This window comes from Furipterus horrens, unplaced genomic scaffold (assembly GCF_987537825.1).
Source record: "Furipterus horrens unplaced genomic scaffold, mFurHor1.1.pri manual_scaffold_11, whole genome shotgun sequence".
In the NCBI taxonomy this organism is placed as follows: domain Eukaryota; kingdom Metazoa; phylum Chordata; class Mammalia; order Chiroptera; family Furipteridae; genus Furipterus; species Furipterus horrens.
This window is the reverse complement of record NW_028327181.1, coordinates 60,340,001-60,364,793: the sequence shown is the minus strand read 5'-3', so window position 1 is coordinate 60,364,793 and position 24,793 is coordinate 60,340,001. Positions and strand designations below refer to the sequence as shown.

Genomic DNA, 24,793 nt, shown 5'->3' with positions numbered 1-24,793 from the left:
AAGGCTGCCAGCGCAGAAGAGCACGTAAGTCAGAGACCCTGCGATAATGAACCACAGGCGCAGGCTGGATGAAGGGAGGCGTTGGTCTTGCAAAGAAAAGAGCCTCTAGCTCTGATTAGGGCAAGAGGCTGACTGAAGATACACAGCGCGAGAAGGTGGGGGAAACAGGGAGTTTTGTCTGAGGGTGACTTTCTTCTCGGCCAGGTAGGTCCACCTGAGCGAGGGAAATAAGCTGAACTAAGGACGATGGTACGATGATGAGACTTTGGAGCGCGGAGGTCGGATTTGAGCACCAGAAAGACACGGAGTGTCAGGAGCCTAGCCTGAGATTTTTCAATCTCGCTACTCAAAAGATGGAAGATGATCAATTGACCGCCAGGTGGCGGTGTCTGTGGAAGCTCACGTATCCCATCGGCCCTGGCGCCGGGGCGGAAGAAGGCGCGGAGGTGACTCTCTGGCTCGAACCGCCTCTATTCCCCTATCCCGACTGACGTTGGACAACAAAGATGGCGGCGGGAACCAGCAATTACTGGGAAGGTAAGGGCGAGGCCTCCGGGTGGGTCTGGCCTGGGGGCTGATGTGGACACATCTTGGTTGAGGTAGCAGAGGAAAGAGCCTGACCTCCGGAGCGGCCGACATGAGGGGCAGGGCTGGCTAATGGGAGCCCCGGGGCCTGGGGGCTGAGGAGACCGACTGGTCTGGGGCTGGGGGCTGACCCGAGAGGCGGCGGGCTGTGGGGCAGGGGTTGGACGGAGAGGGCTCAGCAGGGATGGAGGGGAAGACGGGCCTGAATCGCCGGAGGAGAACTAGATTGAGAGGGTAACGGAAAAGGGGCTTGCCCATTGGGCGAGAATATAGCGAGCCCGGGACACCGGAGGAGCCAGCGCCTTAGATATTCGAGGAGGAAAAGGAAAAGGAGGAACTTGTCAGTCCGGTCCATCGAGGGGAAGTTGTAGGAATGGAAAGTCTCCTACTCTGTCCCCTTGGCTGCTTCACGCTGGGACTTAGAGGGTTGGGCGTTTGATGGCAGAGGAAATAACTTTATCCCCTGCTCCGGATATCCGTTTTGTTCAACAGAGAAAGTTGAGAGAGCCAGTGTGATTTGTAATCATTGCATTTGCTGTACCTCTTCCACCAAGTGCGTTTATTGAATTCCTGAAAATATGGCCGGGTAAAGTGGGCTCGTGTAAAACTGACTTCTTGGACCTTGATAGTGACAGAGAGAAGGCTCACCTTTTTCTTTCAAGTGTCTTATTTGCTTTGCTGCAGCATGGAAACTGCTCTCCGAGTCCTTTGCTCCTTATTAATCTGTTTCCTGTTGCTCCCCACTCAAGCCTCGAAACCACCACAAATAACAGTATTGTCACTATCAGCCACTGGGTCCAAGATACTTAATTCTCAGGTCTTCCATACTTGCCTTTCATACTTTCAAAATACTTTTACTTGATGTTTTCTACTGGAGAAGACAGTTATTAATTCCAGAGAAGTGGGCTTATAGTTTAAAGCCTATTAAAAATGACTATTTGAAATGTGGGTACTAGCTAGAAAACATTTTAAAATTATGTAGAAGTGGCAATTGGTATCTTTAATAGCAGTAATTAGGCTGTAGATTTTTGCAGCACCGTGCTGTAATGATTATAGCAGCTTATTACTCTGTCCCAGGTGCTTTAGATCAGATTTGTAATGCAAATTTAAAAAACAAAAGGCTGAGGTTCATAGGTTAAGTAGATGGTCAATAATTCTCAGAGGCCAGTTCTCAGAATCTCAGAACTTGAGGCTGGGCTGAGTTTCTGAGATTTGGTTTTGGGGAAAATGTGCTCTACGGTACTATGCTGCTTCCTACTTCTGGTTGCTGAAAGTACATTGCCATAATATTTTGTATTCCTTGTTACTGAAAGGTGAGATCCTTAGGCGAGTCTTCTTATGTTTCAGCCCTTTCATTTTGACCTCCACCGTGAATGAGATTTCTTACATCTAGTTGGGGGTTTTGGACTGCGACTTCTCTCTTGCAACCACTTAGATGCAAAACTACTCCAGTTTCTCTGCTCGTTTGCCTCTGTTCTTTTAAAATTTATGCTATTATTTTTTGCCACACTTACATTTTGATCTTGGTATTAGCACATTGTCATTGTTAATTGCAGCCTCCAAATTTGAGTAAGCTTATTGAAAGACAGTTTTTTAAAAATCTTTGTCAGTGATTGTTTTTTCTTTGTGCTCAATCACTAAGTCATTCTGCTATTAAGAATTTCATAAGCCTAATAAAGTTTTGGAACATAAAGAGACAAGAAAACCCCTGTCAAAAACAGGGATTTTTTTTTTTTTTTTTTAATGAAGTTAGATAGTAAATTGGTATAATGCTGGTTATAAGCCATAGTCAGTTTCTTTGTTATTTGTATTTTCTTTTGTTTTCCAATGAATTACAAAGTTTATTGTTATAGAAATAATTTCAGGGATGTTAGAACATCATTTGTTGTCTAGCTACGTTGGGATGAAGTTGAAAATTGGCATCCCTCCACCTTTGCCCCTCCTGAAGTTTAAAATAAGTGACAGTTTGCTTTACACTGGGTATGTCTCTGGTTTCTTCTTTTTTAAACTTTTCTTTATTGAACCTAGATCAATATATGATCATTTTCATTGTTTTTTTCACAGTAGTTTTGTGAATTTATGTCTACTGGTGGACTTTTTGTGATTGATTATTTGCTTTTATAATTTTGTTAAAGATCTCAGGAAACAGGCTCGACAGCTGGAAAATGAACTTGACCTGAAACTAGTTTCCTTCAGTAAACTCTGTACAAGTTACAGTCACAGCAGTGTCCGAGATGGAAGGCGCGACAGGTATAGGTACTACCAGATTCTCTCTCTTATGCCTTAAACTGTATAGTGTTCTTAAAGCATTTAAAGATAAACTAAAATATGCAACTTAATGTGTTCTATTGGTTACTTTTTGGTATTTTATTTTGTTGTTTGTTTTGTTTTTAATGATTTACAAAAATTCTTAATTTTTGAGACTAGGGTTTACTTGGGATCCTTAGGCAAAGATTATGACAGAATGAGAAGGAAAATGTTAAGGCTTGAGAATGAGCGTGTGTCTAGGCCAGTCAGCTTAAGAAAATATGGTCGATTTTTCCACATTGTATTTCTTATATCTTCTGATGGTTGAATGGATGTGAGGAATGACCCAAATGCCAAGTATGTATACTGCTATTCTGGCATTTTAGAATTAATCTAATGCAGTGTGTATCCTAACTATTAATCATCCAAGCCATTTTTAATTTTGGTTCTTTTATGAGAAACCAGTATACTACTATGTTGAGCATATAGAAAATGTTCCTTTTTTTTTTAATTGAGGTAAATTGGTTAATAACATTATATAAGCTTCAGGTGTACAGCATTGTAATTTGGTATCTGTGCACTATAGTGTGTCACTACGAAAAGTCTAGTTTCCGTCCATTACCATATATTTGACCCCTCCCACCCATGTTTGCCCTCCTGCTACCCTCCTTCCCCTCTGATAACCACCTCCGCATCTGTTGTCTGTATGTATCTTTGAGTTTGTTTTTGTTCATTTTGTTTGTTGGTTTTTTGTTTTTTATTCCACATTTAAGTGAAATCATACGAGTATTGTACTTTTCAGTCTGACCTATTTCACTTAGCATGTTGTCACAAATCACAGTAGTCTCTTCTTTTCATGGCTGAGTAGTATGCCAGTGCATATGTATACCACATCTTCTTTATACATTCATTCATCATTGGACACTTAGATTATTTTCGTATCTTGGCTATTGTAAATAATGCTGCAGTGGACATAGGGGTACGTATATCTTTTCAAATTACTGTTTTCATATTCTTCAGATAAATACCCAGAAGATGAATTGCTAGGTCATATGGTAGTTCTATTGGAAAATGTATTCTTGTTTTGAATCTTATGCTCACTTTAGCCCATTCATTTGTTTAAAAAAATATTGGGAAATATTTAAGACACATGGAAAAGTATAAAGAATAACGCAATAGATCTTCGTGTACCTATCTCCCCCTTTAATAAAGTAATGTTTACCAACTCAGTTGAAGGCCCTGATAACATCCTTTTGTTTCCCATCCTCATAATTTCCATGTATTTCTATGAATTGTATATGTTTATGTTCCTAAACAATTCATAGTATCTTACCAAAGTTATTTTGCAACTTGCTTTTTGGCTTAACATTACCTTTTAGATTAAGCTATGAGTACATTTAACTCTGCTATATTAATTTGCTACATATAGTACATTTTATGATTGTATCACAATTCTATAGACAGATATTGTTTCCAATTTTTGCTAATTGATAATTTTAATAGCTGATACAAAGAGTTTATCATGTGTCAGGTACTCTTCTAAGAGCTTTTTATAAAGACTGCTGGGATCATTTTTACCTATAAAAATGTGTTTATATATCTAGCAGTGAAATTGCAGGTAGCAGAGTTGTTAGTTGATATCTTCTCTTTATTTTACATACTTTTGTGAGGATTGGTGGTGAGTGAGATACTTTTCAGCTAATAATAAAAACTGACCTTGGATTTGAACCCAGGTCTACCTCTAGAGCCTACTCTCTATCCACCTTCCAATAAAAGACTCATTCCAACACTATAGCAACACTGTTGCTTCTTTTTTAAAAAAAAGATTTTATTTTTATTTATTTTTAGAGAGAGGGGAAAGGAGGGAGAAAGAGAGGGAGAGAAACATCAGTGTAAGAGAGAAACATTGATCAGTTACCTCTAATACACATCCCGACCAGGGACACAACCCACAGTGCAGTCATGTGTCCTGACTGGTCATCAAACCAGCGACCTTTCACTTAGTGGTGTTACACCCAACCAACTGAGCCACACTGGTCAGGACTGTTGCTTTCTTTTAATAGGACACAGTATTAAAGAGTTAAAGGTAGCAGGCCAACATATTGATTCCAGCATCTAAAAATAACTTATTGGGCCTTGGCTGGTGTGGCTCAGTGGATTGAGCACCGGCTGCAAACTGAAAGGTTGCTGGTTGGATTCTTGGTCAGTGCACATGCCTGGGTTGTAGGCCAGGTCCCCTGTTGGAGATGTTTCTCTCACATATTGATCTCTCTCTCTCTCTCTCTCTCTCTCTCTCTCTCATGAATGAAAGAATGTTATTGATGTCACATAGCTTTAATTGTACTGCATTGCTTTGAGATCAACTTTACTTAGCAAGTATTGTAAAAGAGAATAAGGAATGTTCCTTTCTATGAGTTAACTTATTTTATCACTGGAAAGCATATTTCCTGAATTTAAGTCTCCCACTTGGCTATGCCAGTGATTATACAATTTTAAAATTTCAAATAGAATAGTTAAGAGATACAATTACATGATGCTTTTTCTGTGTTCTCTTTGCTTCATGAACTTAAATGTTTTTGTGACTCATTTAAAGGAAAATCTATGTTGAAAACATTCTTTAAGAAATTCTGCAGAAAACTGGAACTAAGTGGAATTACTTCAGCCCAGCTGTCCCCTCCAATAAGAAAGCTAAGGCCATGAGGATCAAGGTCCAATTTGCATCCTAAAGGGTCACAATGAATAAAGTCAGCGATAACCAGAATTTTTCTTTCAGGGGTAATTTTTTTACTTCCTGTATTTTGAGAACTTAATGGCCTGTGAATCATCACATACCTATAAAATGAATTTTAGTATTTTGGAGAATGACTTTTTGACCATTTCCCTGGCCACACATGCCTCCTGAAAATGGTAAACATTGAGATTGCCTCCTCATTCATTCACAAGTATTCAATGATCGTCTGCCATGTGCCAAGCAGTATTTTATGAGCAAGATATATAGATGAATAAGACAGTTTCCCTCCTCATGATGCTTACATTCATTGGCCAGTTGTTCTTTTTCATATATCTTACAGGGGAGGATTTGTATTAGTAGTGTATAGAGAATTTTGCCTGCACACACTAAGATATAACTGCAGAACCTTGGCTCTGACACATAATAAAGAACTAAATATATATATTTAAGGTAAATAAAGTGAAATGGTTCAAGAAGAAATAAAAATTTGGATGTAGTTAAACATCTTAAAAATAATTCTTATTAGCTACTTTGTGGCTTTACTGCTTTTTACTGTTGCTATAGAACGTATCGTCGTCGGCAGCCGTCCGTCTCGAGAGACGATGGTGTAGCTTCTTAAGAGTCTATCTGCACCGCCGAGAATGGCTGTGCAGTCCGACTCGGGAGTGACATGGTATCTGTCTCCTCCCGTGTTGAATCGACATCTTGCGATGACGCTGAAGCTACAGAGCCTGGGCAGGGTAATATGGAGGGTCTGCTGTTGCCCATGCAGCAGACCCCCCCTCTCTTCGCAGCTGAAGGGTCCAAGGGAAAGACGGAGTCAATACAGCTTGGCTTCAGGTGCACCGCAGGAGTTGCCGGTGTTGACTACAACGTCAAACCGCCTTAGGGACTCCGGCTCCGGATTTTCTGTCGGGGTTTACTCCCTTAGCCTTTCCCCTGAAGAGGTATGCCGCAAGGCAGCGGAGGTTTTTTGGAGTCAGAGTTTTCCTTCTCTGATGTACCCTGACTGGAAGATCGAACCAGCGACATTTAGCTCGCAGGCCGACGCTCAATCCACTGAGCTAAACCAGCCAGGGCGTATAGAACGTATACGGAGAAGGAAAATAGTAGTAGTTAGCTAAGGTACTTTTTTGATGTTGAACTGATGACTTAATCTGTTTTCATTTGCAATGCATACACACACTCACTGTCACAGGGCAGGAGCCTAGTTATTGCCTGGGTATTTATTATCTATGTTCATTATAACTAAGGTCTGCATTGAACTGCTTGTGTTATAATATATACCCCTTGGGGACCTAATGAAGGGTAGAAGTTTATCAGAAGAGGCAAAAGAAACTTTCAGGTCATGGTCTTAGAATTTGAATCTGCCAAACATAAATTTCACTTGTAAAAAGATTTTTTTACTGACCGTTCAGATTTTAAAGGAGCTCAACAGATTTTTGCAAAACAAAACTGAACAATTGCATAATAATATAAGTGGAAATGTAGAGGTTTCTTACTAAAACTTACTTGCTGAACATGGCTATCTATATTAGATTTAAAGCTAGTTCCTGATTATTTAATAACTAGTTATCCAATCTATAGGTTATTTAAATCTCAATTCTATTTCTTCTTGGTAAGAGTCAAAGAAAGAAGCCAGAACTTAGTATAAGGCCGAGGCAACCATAATTGCTTTGTGGTAAAAATTAGAAGATTATTTCTGACTAATCCCATAGTATAATTTATAATATATTTTATAGATCCTCTTATATGTCATACTACATAGTTCTACAGTTTTATTTCAGATAATTTGTTTATTTAGATTCAGCATTTAATTGAGCAGCATCATGGCTTAAGTTACTTTCATTTGGAAAATGGTAAACAAGCCTTGGAATTTCTTTACGTTATTAAGATTGATTATATTAAAGCTTGGGGAAATCTTACATTCAATTATATTTTATATAATGAATTTAGTATCTAGGACATGTGTGATCTTTATAGGAAAACTATTAAGATTATAGCTTCGTAAGAAGCAGAAAATGTCTCGGATTCTTTTTGACCTCTTTAAGAATAATAACCCTATTTTCAGTGTGTTTTAAAGAAATAGGCTGAAGTAATGGATTCTCTTTATTTGAACTTCTCTTTAGTTCTGATACAACACCCCTTTTAAATGGATCAAGCCAAGACAGAATGTTTGAAACAATGGCAATTGAGATTGAACAGCTTTTGGCAAGGGTAAGCACTTCCATTAAATGGCTGTTTTGCTAATAATAACTGTGTACTTATTAGATATGGTACTGGATTATATTAATGCAGATGTGTTTATTGAAGTTCACCCTTTCATTCAATTGCATGCTTCCCAGGCCCCTTTAGTTTTGATGACAGCCAGGTCGTGTGAGAGTTATTTTAGTTTTTATGTATTATTTGTCAGAAGTACTGAGTCCTTACCTCCTATCTTCTTGTTTTTGGTTAGTTTTTTGCTGTTAGCCAAAGGGTAGACAGGCAGATAATTTACTTTTATCTCTTCATAGTACTTTCTAAAATACTTTTTATACATCTTTTCCTCCTTTTTTTTTTTTTTAGCTTACAGGAGTAAATGATAAAATGGCAGAATATACCAACAGTGCAGGTGTCCCTTCCTTGAATGCGGCTCTGATGCACACACTACAGCGACATAGAGACATATTGCAGGTAACACACTGGGCTTGAGATTTTTATGTTGTTACAGGGTTTTGTAAATCCCTGAATAGAATGTGTGTCCATGTATGTAAGAGAACAGAGGGGAAAATATTCTGAGAGGGTCCATGCCATGCTATATAAGCTTGTCTTGTTTCACTTTTTTTCTTGATATTATAAAATTCTGAAAATGTTTAATATCTAATAGCGCTTGCTTTTTGCCTGCTAAAATTGAATAATATTCATCAGTAGGTAAGTATTCTGTGGGAAACCTTGCTCACTAACTGTAACAGTGAAATAGCCAGTGGTCACGCAGAGAAAATAATATGGTGGTTTAGAGTATACTTTCCTTAGGCTTCGAAGATAACATGAAAGAGGAGTAATTTACTAGATTTAGTATATTGTTTGAGAAAATATTAAAAGTGTAACAACAAAGTTAAATACACTCTTAAAGATTTATATATGGAGTGTTAATATATAGTATACAAAGAGGAAAGCAAATCTTTTTAATAATGAAATTCAGCAACCATTTCTAATTTTAAAAACTCTTGTTAAAAATAGGAATAGAAATTCCTGACCAGTGTGGCTTAGTTGGTTGGGCGTTGTCCTGCAGAGCCAAAGGTCACCAGTTTGATTCCTGGTCAGGGTACATGCCTGGTTTTCAAGTTCGGGCCCTGGTCAGGCGAGTACGAGAGGCAACCAGTCGCTGTTTCTCCCTCACATCAATGTTTTTCACCTTTTCTTTCTCCCTCCCTTCCCCTCTCCCTAATAAATAAATAAATAGGAATAGAAGGATACTTTGGTTGTCTAATGCAAATATGTGTATATCAGACTAAAAGCTAGCATCATACTTGATGATAAGTGCACTAAAAGCATTACCATTAAAGAAAAATAAAAAAGAATACCCAGTATCACCACAGTGTTTAACATTGTCTTGGAAGTTCTTTGTGGTACAATTAGAAAATAAAAAGAAGAGAAAGGCAGGAACAAATTTTGTAGTATGTGGCAGTGACAAGATTATATAGCTAATACAACCAAGAAAACTAAAAAAAAATACTAGAAACAAATTTAGTGAGGTGGTAGATCACAAAATTAATATATGAAAGCAAATAGTTTTTTTCTTACAAACAATAACCTTTTAGAAAATACAATGGAAGAAACTAAAATTTTTATGTATAAATTTAATAAGAATGTATAGGACTTGTATATATATAACTACTGAAGAATATAAAAGGTTTATTTTGCTTTCAGATGGGAAGATTTCTCTAAATTAGTCTATAAATTGAATGCTTTCCCAATGGAAATAACAGGTTTTTAAATTTATCTATTTCATCTTTTTTTATTAGAAAAATGATATCAGAGTTTATCTGAATAAGAAAAAAACATGTAAAAATGAAGATAAGCAGTAAAGGATGCTTAGTTCTACCAGATATTAAAACCTGTGAAGCAGGTAGAATAATTAGTTTTATTCTAGAGAAAAAGAGACCAATGGAAAAGAATAGAGTTTATTTATAGACCCAAATATGCATGGAAATTTAGTTCTACTATAAAGGTAGTATTTTAAATCAGTGGGAAAGAGAGGGGTCATAAAAGAAATAGAGCTGTAACAATTGACTAATTGTTAGGTGGAGGGAAATCAAACCCCAAATTCTGTCTCATTTCTTCCATCCAGAATAAATTCAAAATGGGTCAAAGATTTCTATGTAGAAAAAGAAACCATGAAAGTTCAGAATAAAGCATTTTGGGTAGTAGAGGACTTTTTAAGCAAGAACTAATACCAGAAACTGTAACAAATAACTAATTTGCTTAATACACAGAGAAGTAATAGAAATAAGAAAAAAGATAACCTAATAGGAAAATGGGCAGAGGTTATGAACTTGTGTGCAGAAAGTGAATAGCCAAAACCATAAAAAGATGTTCAGCTGCATTCCTAAATAAAAATATACAAATCATAATGAGATATGGTTTTTCACCTATTGGAATAGCAAATATTGAAGCATTTGCAACCTGTTACAAGAGTGTAGGAAGATGGACATTTCATCTATTTTGCTAGGAACACAAATTGGTGCAATCTGATTTAAACGTAAGCTTCTTTGATCCAATTATTCTGCTAACCATTTACTCTTTAAATACACTTTAATAAGAGAAAGAATTCTCTAAAACTTATATACAAGAATGTATATTGTGGCATTTTTTAACAGCAAATAAAGCAACTAAAACATTCATCAGTAGGCAATTTATTAAATTAAGATCAGAGTCATAAGGTAGAGTTCTATATAGCTCTTAAAACTGTAGATTTCTATTTGGCAATACAGTATTCCCTCACTTATCGCGGGTATTACATTCTATACCCTCCCGCGATAGGTGAAAATCTGCGAAGTAGGAACCTTACATTTATTTATTTTAGTATTTATATATATTTCAAGGCTTTATAAACCCTTCCCATACACGTATAAACCATTCTCAGTCCCTTATTAACCTTTCCCATCCCCTTATTAACCTTTTCCACACTTTTATAAACACTACTTATGTTCTTAAACATATTCTACACTCTAACCTACGTAACTTTAACAACATATGTATACAGTACCGCAAAATCCCGCGATATAGCGAAAAATCCGCAATAAATTAAATATAATATTTTTTAAAATCCTGCGATACAGTGAGGCCATGATAAGTGAACCATGATATAGAGAGGGACTACTGTATGAAAACATGACTTGATATTTTATGAACTACAAAAAAGGTATACAGCAGAATATAGTATGTTTTCTGTTGCATAAATGAGCTTGTATGTGCAAAAACATGTTTCCTGAAGGAAAATTAAAGTGATGATAATGTTATAAACTGTGGAGGAGGATAGTTTTTACTTTTATTTCTTGTTCATGTATTATTATTGTTTTTTAAAGGGTCAGTAGGGACTCTCTGGGAGATGAGATTATGAGTTTCATCTTTTTATACCTCCGATCTTTTAAAAGTAATGAATATTCCTTAATAGCTTTAAAATATGGTAGTAGGAAAGGAAAGGAAAATATTTAAAGCTTATTTTGTTCTTTACAATTCTCTTGGTTCTGTTCTTCATTTGATTAGTTTAATAATTAAATTTCTGTGGGAGTTCCAAAAGGATGAAATTTGAAAATAAGCCTGTTGGGTAAATGAATGATTAGAAAGAACCCCTTAAGTGTTATCCTAGGCTATTTGAAGTCATTTTATCTTAGAATTATTTTTTACTTTACAGCTCTGTTCCATAAGATAAGGTACTGGAAGATACGAAGGATAGTGATTTAGTGGTACTATTACTCTACCACCGAATTGTTTTCATTTAAAAGAAGTTGGTCACTCTTCAGAAAAGCGATAATAATGTTATTTTTACCTCTTGGCAGTTTGATTCCTTAAATAGCAATTTTCTTTACAGAAGTTTATAATGTAATAATATGATGACAATGCATAACTGGCTCAGTAAGATGAAAATATTTAACTAGCTTACATTGAGACTTTATATTTATTTATTGCAGGATTATACACATGAATTTCATAAAACCAAAGCAAACTTCATGGCAATACGGGAAAGGGAGAATCTCATGGGATCAGTACGAAAGGACATTGAGTAAGTTACCTTTTATATTATTTTGTGGGATGTTTATTCAGATTTAGATTTAGAGTATATCCATGATTAACAGCAAAATTGAGTAGCAGAATCATAGTTTAGATTTTAAGGTTTCTAACTTCCATTTCATTGTTCTTTAAACATTTCTGCTATAATATGGTCCTAGTCTACTTTGCTTAACTCTAGCTTCCTCTGATGTTATGATTGGCTCTTGTCAACCTTGGCTTTCCTATGTTAATTCTAAAGTCCACCTTAGATATCTTTGTGAGTTTTTCTCTGATCTCCTACCACTTACCATAAGAATTATAACATTACCAGTAACTGAAGCACTATGATGTTTTTCTTCCTGATTACCACCTACCTCTCAACCCTCTCCCTTGCCCTACTGTTATTCAGGTAACTGTTAAAGTAGCTTTTACTTTCTTGGAATCTGAAATATCTGTTTCTTCCAGATTTTATACAAACTTATATACAAACTTATAGCCCTATGTAAAATTATTTATGGACTCCCAATATTTTTATGCTGGTCTGAATCCATAATTTTAAAATTTTCTTCCTTTCTTACATTCCTGTATTTCACCTTCAATAATATATTCTAACATTTCATACACATCTTTGACTTTTTTTCTCAACTGAACACAGCTGACAAGGCTGACTCCATTGGGCATCTTATTAAAGCTGAAGACTTCCCACTTTTGGAGCATCTGTTGAAGCCTTTCATTGTCTCACTTGTGATAAATGTATGATACTCATAAGTATGATACTTATGTTTCATAAACTGTGATATACCTTTCTGCATCATAAACTGATGTAAATCATGTGCACCCTGAGAAACATTTCTCTCGAGATCCTTTATTTTGCTGTAACAGTAATACAGTTTTGCAGCAGAAATAACTGAATATTCGTTGCATTCACAACTTTTTTTCAAAACTCTTAACACAAGATTATCCAGCTATCAAAGTATGTTCCTACTTCCAGAAATTATCTCAGAGAAATAATTTTTACTGTTTGTCTCTTTTTTTTAATCTTTGTTTTTTATGTTTAGTCATATGTACTTTGTGTAACTGGGGAGTAAAAAAACTAAGCATTTTTGCCATAACTAGGAATTTTGTAATATTTTTAGTTCTCAGGAACATGTAAATATTTTGTTTAATTTCTGTACAGTCTATTTACGTATAGTTCTTAAGGAATGCATTGAGGGCCGGTGGAGGGGGCGGCCTTTAATAGATAGGCATTTAGCTTTCCCATAATCTGTGGAAATGACTAGAATACAGCCTGCTATAATAACTTGCTTTCTGAAAGATGATCATAAAAGAAATATATTCACCTGTTCATTAAACTATTTCTTAATTGCCAACCATGAGTAAGACATTGTGTCAGTAATAGTAAAAGGTAGAAATGAAAAGACCAACTTGACCCTCTAGGAGTTTATATCTATGTGTTAGTGCGTTAGAGTAAGGCACATACTCAAAGTAATATAATGTGAAGCAGAATATGATTAGTTATATGAGATATAGTAATAAGTGACAGTTTTTACGTTTTTTGCAGACCACTTTTGGTTTCATATAATCTCTCGATATTTATAGAAGTTACTCTGTTTTATAAAACTAGATAAAGAGACTTGTCTAAGGTTAACTGGCTAAGTAAGTGATGAAATATAGATTTAAATCCAAGCCATCAGTCCTCCAAGTCCAGTGTGTTTTTAGTTACCACATTCTACTTTTCCTGGTGTTTCCTTTCTCACTGTGCTTTGCACATCAGCACTGCCTCTCACCCAGCATTTGAGTTTTAGCAGCATGACCCTCTTGTCTTACTGCAGTATATGTGCAGTTACTTGAATTTTTTATTTTGTTCTTGACACTTTATTGCAAGTAAAGAACAGAAACATGGAAGTATTGCCCTGGCTGGGTAGCTCAGTTGGTTAGAGCGTTGATCCCTATATGCCAAGGTTGCGGTTCAGTCTCTGGTCAGGGCATTTACATGAATCAACTAACGAATACATAACTAAGTGGAACAACATATCAATGTCACTGTCTCTGTCTCTCCCCCCGCCTCTCCCGCACCTCGCCAGTTCCCCTTTTCCTCCTCTCCCCATCTCTCCCCCTCTCTCCTTCACCTTCTCTCTCTGAAAATTTAAAAGAAAAAAGAAACCTATAAGTGTTGATAGTAATGGTGAAAGACATTTTCTTGTAAATTTTAATGTGCTTAATAACAAGATAGAAATCCTTAAGCAAACTAAGTTTGGCATATCTTTGGTTTCATTTTTAGTGCACCTTAGCTTCCCTTGACGGGTTGCATGTACCGTTGTGAAGAACCATTCTGTCTCAGTAGCTTTTCCTCTTATGTGCTGTGTAATAGTCAGTCCAAAGTTTTACTTCCACTTGGAAAAAATAAAGATACAGGAGATAATAGACAAAGGAAAAGTAAGATTTTTGTTTGTTTAAGAATATTGGATTATTTTGGTGAAAAAATAATAAACTCTTAGGCCTAAATTGGTGATTCATATTTATTTATAATAGGTGTCACTTTTAGAAGGCGATGAAAAGGAATACGCATTTTAATTGTTCATTTAAAACTATGGAGAGGCTCAATTTGTCCACTTTGGATATTACTTAAGTCACTTATTTTTATTTTTATTTTTATTTTTTTTAGCAGTATCTGCCAGAAATGTTCTTAAATTTTCTCTGTTCTGTTCTAGGTCATATAAAAGTGGGTCTGGCGTAAACAACAGAAGGACTGAGCTATTTTTGAAAGAACATGAGCACCTTCGAAAGTAGGTATTACTGAATGTGTGCATACTGTGTAGTTTCCTATACGTATTAATTCATTTACTTATACTACAAGAAGTTTTTATGGTGTTTATTATAGTAAGTGCTTTATCAGTGCTAATTCATTTAATTTTTCTAATTGACCCTGCTCAGAAGAAATGAAATTGCAACTGTTCCAACCCTAATTAGGAAAGATATGCTGTCTATATAAAAAAAAATCTACATTCACATCTCTTTAATTTTTACCTGAAATATGTCTCTGATTGCCTGTATTTTTTTCCTTTAGTAAGTCTATTGCTCTAATATTTTTGTTTACTTCTATAGGTTGTTAGCAATAATAATGGTAACAATACTGATGACTTATATGTTTGAATTGCCAGATACCACTTACATATGTCAAGAAGCATTATAAAGGGTAATTAACCATCCATCAAATCCAAAGAAAATATCTTATTTTCTTTTTTTTATATATATATTTTTTAATTTATTTTTAGAGAGAGGGGAAGGGAGGAAGAAAGGGAGAAAAACATCAATGTGCGAGAGAGACATCAGTCAGTTGCCTCTCACATGCCCCCAACCAGGGACCTGGCCCTCAACCCAGGCATGTGCCCTGACTGGGAATCAGACCGGCAACCTTTCACACTTCACAGGCCAGCACTCAATCCACTGAGCCACACAAGCCAGGACAATGTCTTATCTTGTAAGAATTCAAAAGAAAATGCCTAAAAACTTGGATAAACTATATATACCATATATATGTCTTAATGCAAGTCACCCTACTCTATTCCTGCTTCATCTGTTTTTTTCTCTTACATGTACTGATTTCTTTATTTTCTCTGTATTTTGTTGTAGAAGTTAAGGATCAGAAAATAACTTATTTCTGTGAGCTCAGCCTCTAAGCACTTGAGCAGCTAGTGTCCATGATGGTTAAATGTTAATGAATTATGTTGGTATTTGCTGCTGAATGTCATAAGTTAATCATATTCTCATGAGCTTAATGTACTGTTCAATTTATTTTTCTTTAAACTTTTGAGATCAGAACATGGAAAATCAAGACCTTTTAAGAAGTCTGGGTGCTTCTAGAGTCAGAAATAGTTTTTAGTATTCTTCCTTAATCTGTTGAATATTATTGACTGGCACAAGGGGGCAGTCTTTCCTAGAGTATGTTTATTTTATAGTTATTCATAGCTTTGGTCACTCATTTTGTAGTTGATAAAGGGAAGTTTTGCATTACATTTAAAAGAATATTAATACATTGTCAGGATACAGAGTAATATAAAGGATAAGATTCTCAAGTAGCACAAAATAAGGATTAGATTGTGTCATGTTTTTATATTTATTGCCTCAAAAAGAAATTAAACAAATATTGAAGTTTAATTACTTTAAGAATGATTTATTGTTGAAAAGATATGCCAGAGTAATTATATTAATTAATATTTTTTGTTTCATTATTTCAGAACACATTGGTTATTATAAATTTTACATGAAAATTTGAAATTTTGCGTATATTTTAATAATTCAAAAAAAACCATTTAGGAGTTTAATATTGTCCACTTTACAGGAAAGAAAATACAATTCAGGGACACACAGCTTAAATAATATAGGGTTATGAAAATGACAAGGGTTAGAAATCAAAAAGATATCTTCTATTTTTGTTTCTCAGACAATTTTTTATATACTTAGATTTCTTTCAACATTCTTGTGAAAAAGTTTGTATGTGCTCATTTTATACAGAGAGAAACAGACAGGATGAAGTTGGATGGAATATGAGTTAATGCATTTGAGAAATTGTTGAGACTAAAAACAAGAACTTAGCCCTGGCCGGGTGGCTCAGTTAGTTGGAGCGTCATCCCATCCACCGAAAGGTTGTGGGTTTGACCTCAGTCAGGGCATATGCCTCGGTTGTGGATCTCTCTCGCTCTCAAATCAATGAACATATCCTCAGGTGAGGATTTTTTTTTTTAATGGTTTCACTTTTTGTTTTGTGATTTTTAGCTGAATTTCCCTGAAGTCACATGGCTAATAAGTTCAAACTCATGTCCTCTGATTGTATTCCTTCTGCAATACTGCACTGCCTCTCAGAGATATTCCGTGGTAGCTACTTCACAGAGTTGCTAAGTTAATGTTGTAAAAGGCTTTGTAAACTGAGGCATTTCTGTGTAAAGCAGAACATTATAAGGATTATAAGAGTAAGAAAAACAAATGCTAAAGGAGAAAACCTTTTGCTGTATACACACTTTCAATTTACATTACTTAGAATATGACATACTTTTAATGCCGAATAATCTTCATGAAATGAAATTCTAATTTTATTAATAGACCATGACCATATTTTAAAAGTATGAGACATAGGATCACCATAATTCACATCCCAGGTGGGACAGAGCAGGACATACAAGATTTCATCATGCTACTCAGACAGCGTGCAGTTTAAAACTTATGAATTGTTTATTTCTGGAATTTTCTATTTAATATTTTTGGACCATGGTTGACCGTGGGTAACTGAAACCACAGGAAGTGAAACTATGGATAAGGGGGAATTACTGTATATATCCTCCTCACCCTCTGTGGAAATTCATAAAGATTATTTCATTGTTAACTCTGATTGCTATTTTATTACAAGTGTTTCATTTATTTGTTCATTTATTAAGTATTTAATGAATGTCTCCTGTGTGCCAGGTACTGTACTAGACTCTAGGGAATCAAAGATAAATCAGACTCAGTCTCTAGCCCATGGGAACTCATTCTAGTTAGAGAAATAATAAACATATAATTATGATATCCTGTGAAATACTGTATTTTGAAAAGCATTAAATGAAGTAATGTATATGGAAAAACTTAAATTTTGCAAATTTAAGATATTTTTCCTCTAGCTCATATAATGTTTGACATATCTTAAATGCTTGTTATACTCTTGAAAGAGTTGATGCAGAGCAAAGGGCCATGAAAACATAATATTATAAAGAGAAATTAGTTCAATGTGAATATATAGATGGAATGGGGAAGGCTTCACAAACAATTGTGACTTTTGAGCTGGACTTTGAAATATTAGCAATTTATGTTGAGAATTGGGAAAGGAGATTACAGAGCAAGAGAGAATGAGACATTAAAGTGCTTTAATCTGTGTCAACCATATATCTAGGTTTATATAGTTTACAAGATGCTTTTGTCCACATTATCTTTTTTGAGCCTTATGACACTTCCATGAGGCAAGTTCATACAGCCAAGTGCTTGAGCCTTGACTAAAACTCAGGTTCTAGGGTATAAGAAAGAGTAACTAGTCATTTTATCCTTTATAGTTTCATGAATGTCATGATTGATAACACTACTAAGTTTCCGTGATTATATTTGTTAAAGGACTGAAAGGAAACGTACATAAAATGAAAAATATAATTCCATTTTTATTTATGTAAGCAGATTAGCTTATATTGATATACAGGTTATCTTTTAAAGGTTTCAGAAACAAATTAGAAAATACTTAATATTTTATAGATTTTTTTTGTGATTGAGGCAGTTTTTAAAGATTTTTAGTCCTTTTTTTACCATTTATTTAAAGAACAACAAATGGCAGTGTTAGTCCCCACGTTCTGTCTTAAGGTTTCTGCTTCCGCTCTGGTTGAACAAATTGGTTGACATGAAAAAATTCATTTACACCAAAATATTTGGTTAAAATACTTTGCAGAGGGAAAAAAAGAAACAAAAATTTCTTCCCCCTTTAAACTTGATTTCCTGTTGCATATATATTGTATGTAATCAAGACAGTGTGGTATTGTTGAAAGAATACACACGTAGATCAATGGACAGAATAGAGCCCAGAAATGGACCCACAAAGAGTCAGCAGATCTTTAACGGAGACACAAAGACGAGTAATAGGAAAAAAGATAGTCTTTGCAGCAAATGGTGCTAGATTTCTACTTTCATCTTTGTTTTTCTATACTTTTCCAAATGTTATCTGTAAAATGAAATCTGTTAGCACTAAAACAGGTCTTGCTTGTATCCTACTGCGGCTTAAGTGCAGTCAGTCACCAGACACAAGGGTCTCTCTGGTGAACGGTAAGTGAAAGACTGGATCTCCGTAATGCTTGATGTAAATGATCTGATTAGTTAATGATATTGTCATCAATTGCAGTTTACAAAGGGATCAATTTAAAATTTTTATTATGTACTTGCTTGTTTGTTTTCTCATTTACTTAAACATTTACTTGTTATTAATCACCTATCTTAAATTTTAAAAGAAGATTTCAATGAGGTATTATCTAAGTGATTTTGCCAAGTTCTAACATTTTGTTGGTTTCGATTGCTTTAAAATAAAGGCTTGAAACCCCATTTTTATTCTTGCAATTTGTGCCATTTGCAGGATGTATATTGGGGAATGAATTTTTTTTATTTAATTTTTTTTTTTATATTACCTTTTAGTTCCCTTTTACTCCGCTCCATCCAGCAGTCACCACACTGTTGTCCGTGTCCATGAGTCCTTTTTCCTTTTTGCTCAATCCCTCCACCCCTGACCTCTACCCCCCAACTAGCTGTCATCCTGCTCTCTATCTGTGAGTCTGTCCCCATTTTCCTCGTTAGTTCAATTTGTTCATTAGATTCCACATACGAATGGAATCATATGGTATTTGTCTTTCTCTGACTGGCTTATTTCACTTAGCATAATGTTTTGCAGGTCCATCAATACTGTTGCAAAGGGTGAAATTTTCTTCTTTTTTATGGCCAAGTAGTATTCCATTCAGAGAAGGAAAACTCTGATTCCAAAAAACCTCCGCTGCCTTGCGGCATACCTCTTCAGGGGAAAGGCTAAGGGAGTAAACCCCGACAGAAAATCCGGAGCCGGAGTCCCTAAGGCGGTTTGACGTTGTAGTCAACACCGGCAACTCCTGCGGCGCACCTGAAGCCAAGCTGTATTGACTCCGTCTTTCCCTTGGACCCTTCAGCTGCGAAGAGAGGGGGGGTCTGCTGCATGGGCAACAGCAGACCCTCCATATCACCCTGCCCAGGCTCTGTAGCTTCAGCTTCACTGGAGAGGACACTCCAGCGTCATCGCAAGATGTCGATTCAACACGGGAGGAGACAGATACCGTGTCACTCCCCAGTCGGACTGCACAGCCATTCTCGGCGGTGCAGATAGACTCTTAAGAAGCTACACCATCGTCTCTCGAGACGGATGGCTGCCGACGACGAGTATTCCATTGTGTAAATGTCCCATAGGAATTTATTTTTTTTAAGAATTATTATTTAAATGTGACTTTAGTGATTCCTCGGTACCATACTTGGTGATGAAGTTTAGTCCATGATTTTCTTAATGGGTCTGGAAACAATCAGAAACTTGCTTAATTATAGACTCTAGATGGCTTTATGGAATGCCTCTAGGCTGTCATGAAGTACTTGCTTAAGGATAATTTCACTTGATTATATGTTTTATGCCCTAAAGGAAAGCAATTTTAAATTCAATTTTTACTTAATTATGCCATTTTTATGGAGCCCCTCTGTTGCTGAATTGTATCCACAATATCCAGGATGCTCTTAATGACTGGTGCTTTACTTAGTGGAGGTCTTAGCCAAATGTATAAGGACTTAGAGACTTTGGGAAATCTGAGAAGAATGTTTAATATCACTGGCCTTCCTCTGTTTATGCTGTTATATAAACTAAGGATACTGAGAGCAAAGGGACCTTCTTTCTCCAGAGAGTAGGGTAGGATACTAGGGATTATAATTTTAGTTTTCTTTTTAAGTAAAGCCTATTAGGTTGGTTTCCTTTTCAAGGGAATTTAGAAACTGTGTTTTCTTTGACTGCAGGTACTATAAAATTACCATAATGTGAAGATAAATTGTCAATTTCAAATATATAAAATGACTTATCTCAATGAAAATTTATTCTTTTAAGAAAACATTATTGAAAATTAGCTTTATACAAAAAAATGAAAAATAATGGAGCCAAGAGTATTTGCTTTATAAGATTTTTAATTTGATTTGTGTAAATAGTATAGTCTTATTGCATTTAAAATATCTAAATTGGCCAAAATGTCATTTTCAGGAAGTATGCCTTTTAAGGAAAGTACTCATTACATAAAGCAAGGGTTATAGCTGTGTGCCACAATATCAAAAATTTTCTATGTAACAGAAAGTTGTTCCTTAGTGGCCATTTCATCTTCACTCTTTCAGAAACATTGTCTTTAAAAACAAAATTTAGTGAGTTTGTTTTCTAACTAATTGTGTTAAACCTGTCTATCGAGGTGTGGAAAACTGACATCTTTACTATGTTGAGTCTTCCAATTCATGAACATAATATGTTTCTCCATTTATTTAAATATTCTTTGATTTCATCAGCACTTTGTAGTTTTCAGCATACAAGTTCTATATGGATTTTGTTAGATTTACACCTAAGTACTTCTTTTTTGAACAGTTATAAATGATATTGTATTTTAAGTTTAGTAGTGTCTACATGTTTATTGCTAGTATAGATGCTTCGTGACTTAAAATGGGGTTATGTCCCAATAAACCACATCATAAGTTGAAAATGTCCTACGTCAAAAATGCATTTAATACACCTAATCTAGTGAACATCATAGCTTAGCCTACCTGCTGACTACGGAATGCATATCATTTTCTCACCATTGTAAAGATAAAAAATCATAAGTCAAATGATCTAAGTCAGAGACTGCCTGTATATAGAAATACAATTGATTTTTTGCATGTTTATTTGTATCCTTTGACCTTGCTGAACTCACTTATTAGTTGTAGGAGTTTTTATATAGATTTGGGATTTTTTTATATAGACAATTTTGTCATTGCAAATAGAGACAGTTTTATTTCTTCCTTTCCAATCTGTATGACTTTTGTTTCCTCTTCTTGCTTTATTGCATTGGCTAGAATTTCTAGCATTGTGCTGAATGAGAGTGGTGAGAATGGTCTTCCTTGCCCTTTTCCATATCTTAAGGGAAAATAATGCTATCTGTAAGTTTTTGTAGATGTTCTCTCTCAAGCTGAGAAACTACTCCTTTATTACTATTTTTCTGAGAATTATTTTCCTGAGTGGGTATTGGATTTTATGAAATGCTTTTTAGCTTATTAACATGGTGGATTACATTGATTGATTCTGAATATTGAATCAGCCTTGCATCCCTGGGAAAAATCCTACTTTGTCATGGTGTATAATTCTTTTTGTATTTTGCTGATTATATTTTAAAATTTGGAAATCATGATTACCAAGTTAATTTTATTTGTCTCAACAACTTTTGATGGAGCCCTTTACCTGGTTATTAAGATAAAAATAGAGTGACTGTGGAAAAGGAAAGAAGTTGACAAATCTGAGAAAAACTAAAATTATAGGAGCAATCATGTGTTTATTGGGAGGAAAAGGGATCAAGGAACTCTTGAGTCTAGGATATGGAGAGTCTGTTCCCTGTGGCTATTTAAATTGTCTAGATTGATGATAAAATTTGGAATGAAGAGATCCTCCAGTGACCTGGAGGTTACTAGATGAGAGGGAGGTAAAGGGGATGAGAAATAGAATGAACCTCAGAGTATAAATTTTTGCTAGAGTAGAGATGAGTGATGATCTAGAAGTAGTAGGAAAAAACAACTGATTATGAAGAAAAGAGGAAGGGAAGAGGTACCATTTATTAAGATGGGTAAGATCCAAAAGTCTCTAAAGTCAGACTGCTCGAGTTTAAATCCTACCTGTGCTAAAAATTGTGTAGCCCATGAGCAAGTTATCTTTATCTGTAAATGATGAGAATGGTAGAATTAAGAGTTATAAGGATGAAGTTACAAATAAGGCATTTAGAATAGTACATGCTTTATAATAAGCTCTCCATAGTATTGTCATTTTTTAAGTTAGCAAATTAATAGACTCTCTGCTCTTTTGCAATTAGCAGTTTATTTAATTGATGTACGTATATTAACGAAAGCTATTAACACAGAACTAGTTTGTTGAATTTGGCAGTAGAATTATTTATTTTCATATTATACTGACTAGATTTTTAAATACAGTCATGCTCCACATAATGACATTTCAGTCAGTAAAGACTGCATATGTGATGGTGGTCCCATAAGATTATAATGCAGCTGAATTTCCTGTAAGAAATGGAAGGGTATGAGGTTCAGAAGGCTTTATTTTTCTGATGGGAGCAATATCTTTGGGGCTTGGCAGTAGATTCCCTCTTAACTCACAACACCTCAATTTTGAATGTGCAGTTAGCCAGCCACTGACCTTTTTCAGCAAAGAGGAGCCTGTGCCCTTAGCACTACATATTCAGAGGGCACTACAGCCCTCCTTGATCTAGCCTGATGACCTTCAGAGTACCTTGTTGTGCATTCTTTTTTTTTTTTTTCTTTCTCTGTGTGGTTGCCTCTCACTCACGCCCCCAACTGGGGATCTGACGTGCAACCTAGTAATGTGCCCTGACTGGGAATCGAACCAGCGACACTTGGCTCGCAGGCCGACGCTCAATCCACTGAGCCACAGCAGCCAGGGCTTGTTGTGCATTCTTATTGATGATCTAAGATCCTGTACAAAGACACAGGTCCACAGGTACTACCTTAACAAGTATTAAATGCCACAGCCTCTCTAGTAAAAACTTCCTGTGATAGCATGGAGCCACCCTATTTCTGTATTTGGGAAATATGTAATGATAAGCTTTATTTCCTCTATCAATTCAATGCCAGATAGAGCCCTTTGTGCCAAATAGGGTCAGTGGAGCCAAAAACAAATTTCCGAAGTCAAATATTGAATCCTCAATTCTTCGCTCTCTCCATGTTAAATATCCCTTTAAAAAAAAAAGAATACTACAAAGTTCCCTAAACTGACTACTGTTCCAATGTGCAACATCAAAACCACATTGTCATGACAATCTCCAATGTTCCTTTGTCTCTCCATCTTGATTTTCTTATTCCTGCTAATCCTTAGGACATCTTTCACTCCCTCCTGATAGTCAACTATTATTGTGATCTGTGCCTTACCCGACTAGTTTCTCCTAGATATTTCCAATCACTTTGTCCCAAACCTATTCATGGAGTAGCATTGACAGCTTCATGATCTATTTCTGACCTTGTGGGAAGGAAGCAAAGGGAGGGCTTGTGGAACAGTGTTTATAAAGTCTACGGTAGTGAACACTAATGTCCTAGGCCTTCATACTCACTCACCACTCACTCACTGACTCACCCAGAGCAACTTCCAGTCCTGTCAGCTCCATCTATAGTAAGTGTCCCATACAGGTGTACCTTTTTTATCTTGTTTTTCTTTTTTTTTTTAATTTATTTTAGAGAGGAAGGAAGAGAGTGAGATAGAGAAACATTGATTTGCTGTTCCACTTATTTATGCATTCATTGGTTGCTTCTTGTATTTATCCTACCCAAAGGATTGAACCTGCAACCTTGGTGTATTAGGACTACGCTCTAACCAGCTGAGCTACCTAGTCAGGTCTCATTTTTTATCTTTTATACCATACTTTTTTACTGTACCTTTTCTGTGTTTAGATATACAAATACTTACAATTGTGTTACAATTCCTACAGTAATCAGTACAGTAGTATGCTGTACAGGTTTGTACCTAGGAGCAATAGGCCATACCAGGTATATGGTAGGCTGTTCCATCTAGGTTTGTGTAAATGTACTCTGATGTTTTCACAATGAAGAAATCACCTAAATGAAGCATATCTGTTAATTGAGGCATAACTGAATCTTATTTTTCTGTCCTTTGATGTACTAAGAGGCTCTGAGGAGGATGCTCAACCAAACCATTTTTGAACAGGGAGATCTTACCCAAGTTAACTACTCTTTCTATTATGACTTTGTGACCACTTCCCCAAGACACCTGTAGGCACATGCATTGTCTACCTCCATTGTAAGACCTATGGAGGTTAGTGCCTTGTCTTTTTAGCTCTGTCTAACCCAGTACCTTTCAGGGGCGTTTCCATACATACTTGCTTTATAATCAATAGATTTCACCCCAGAACAGTGGGTTTATATGGAAATTTATATTAACTCCATGCTTAGATTTAAAATTAGTCTGTAGTTATAGAGAAACTACTATAATATTAGCAAAAAGTATTTAGTGCTTACGTGTACTAGTGTGTATGTGTGTATACATATATATATATATATATTCCTTTTAACAAGTAGATCTTATTATCATTGCCATTTTACAGATGAGAAAACTGAAGCACAGAGTAAGCTGCCTAATGTCAGATAGCT

The 24,793-nt window shown here is 35.6% G+C and overlaps 1 protein-coding gene across 2 annotated transcripts in view; it reads left to right on the top strand.

Moving 5' to 3' along the window:
• The first annotated feature begins 337 nt into the window (after nucleotides 1–337).
• The window catches only part of GOSR1 (golgi SNAP receptor complex member 1), a 37,147-nt gene continuing 12,691 nt past the window's right edge, over nucleotides 338–24,793 (top strand). Inside the window, exons 1-6 of one of the 2 annotated variants that reach the window (XM_090292106.1) lie at nucleotides 338–537; nucleotides 2,721–2,835; nucleotides 7,693–7,780; nucleotides 8,129–8,236; nucleotides 11,737–11,828; nucleotides 14,527–14,601. In XM_090292106.1, the coding sequence (XP_090148232.1) occupies nucleotides 507–537; nucleotides 2,721–2,835; nucleotides 7,693–7,780; nucleotides 8,129–8,236; nucleotides 11,737–11,828; nucleotides 14,527–14,601 (509 nt within the window). In that variant the 5' untranslated portion in view covers nucleotides 338–506. Of the gene's footprint in view, nucleotides 538–2,720; nucleotides 2,842–7,692; nucleotides 7,781–8,128; nucleotides 8,237–11,736; nucleotides 11,829–14,526; nucleotides 14,602–24,793 lie in introns of both variants that reach the window. The other variant, XM_090292105.1, reaches the window with a different exon arrangement.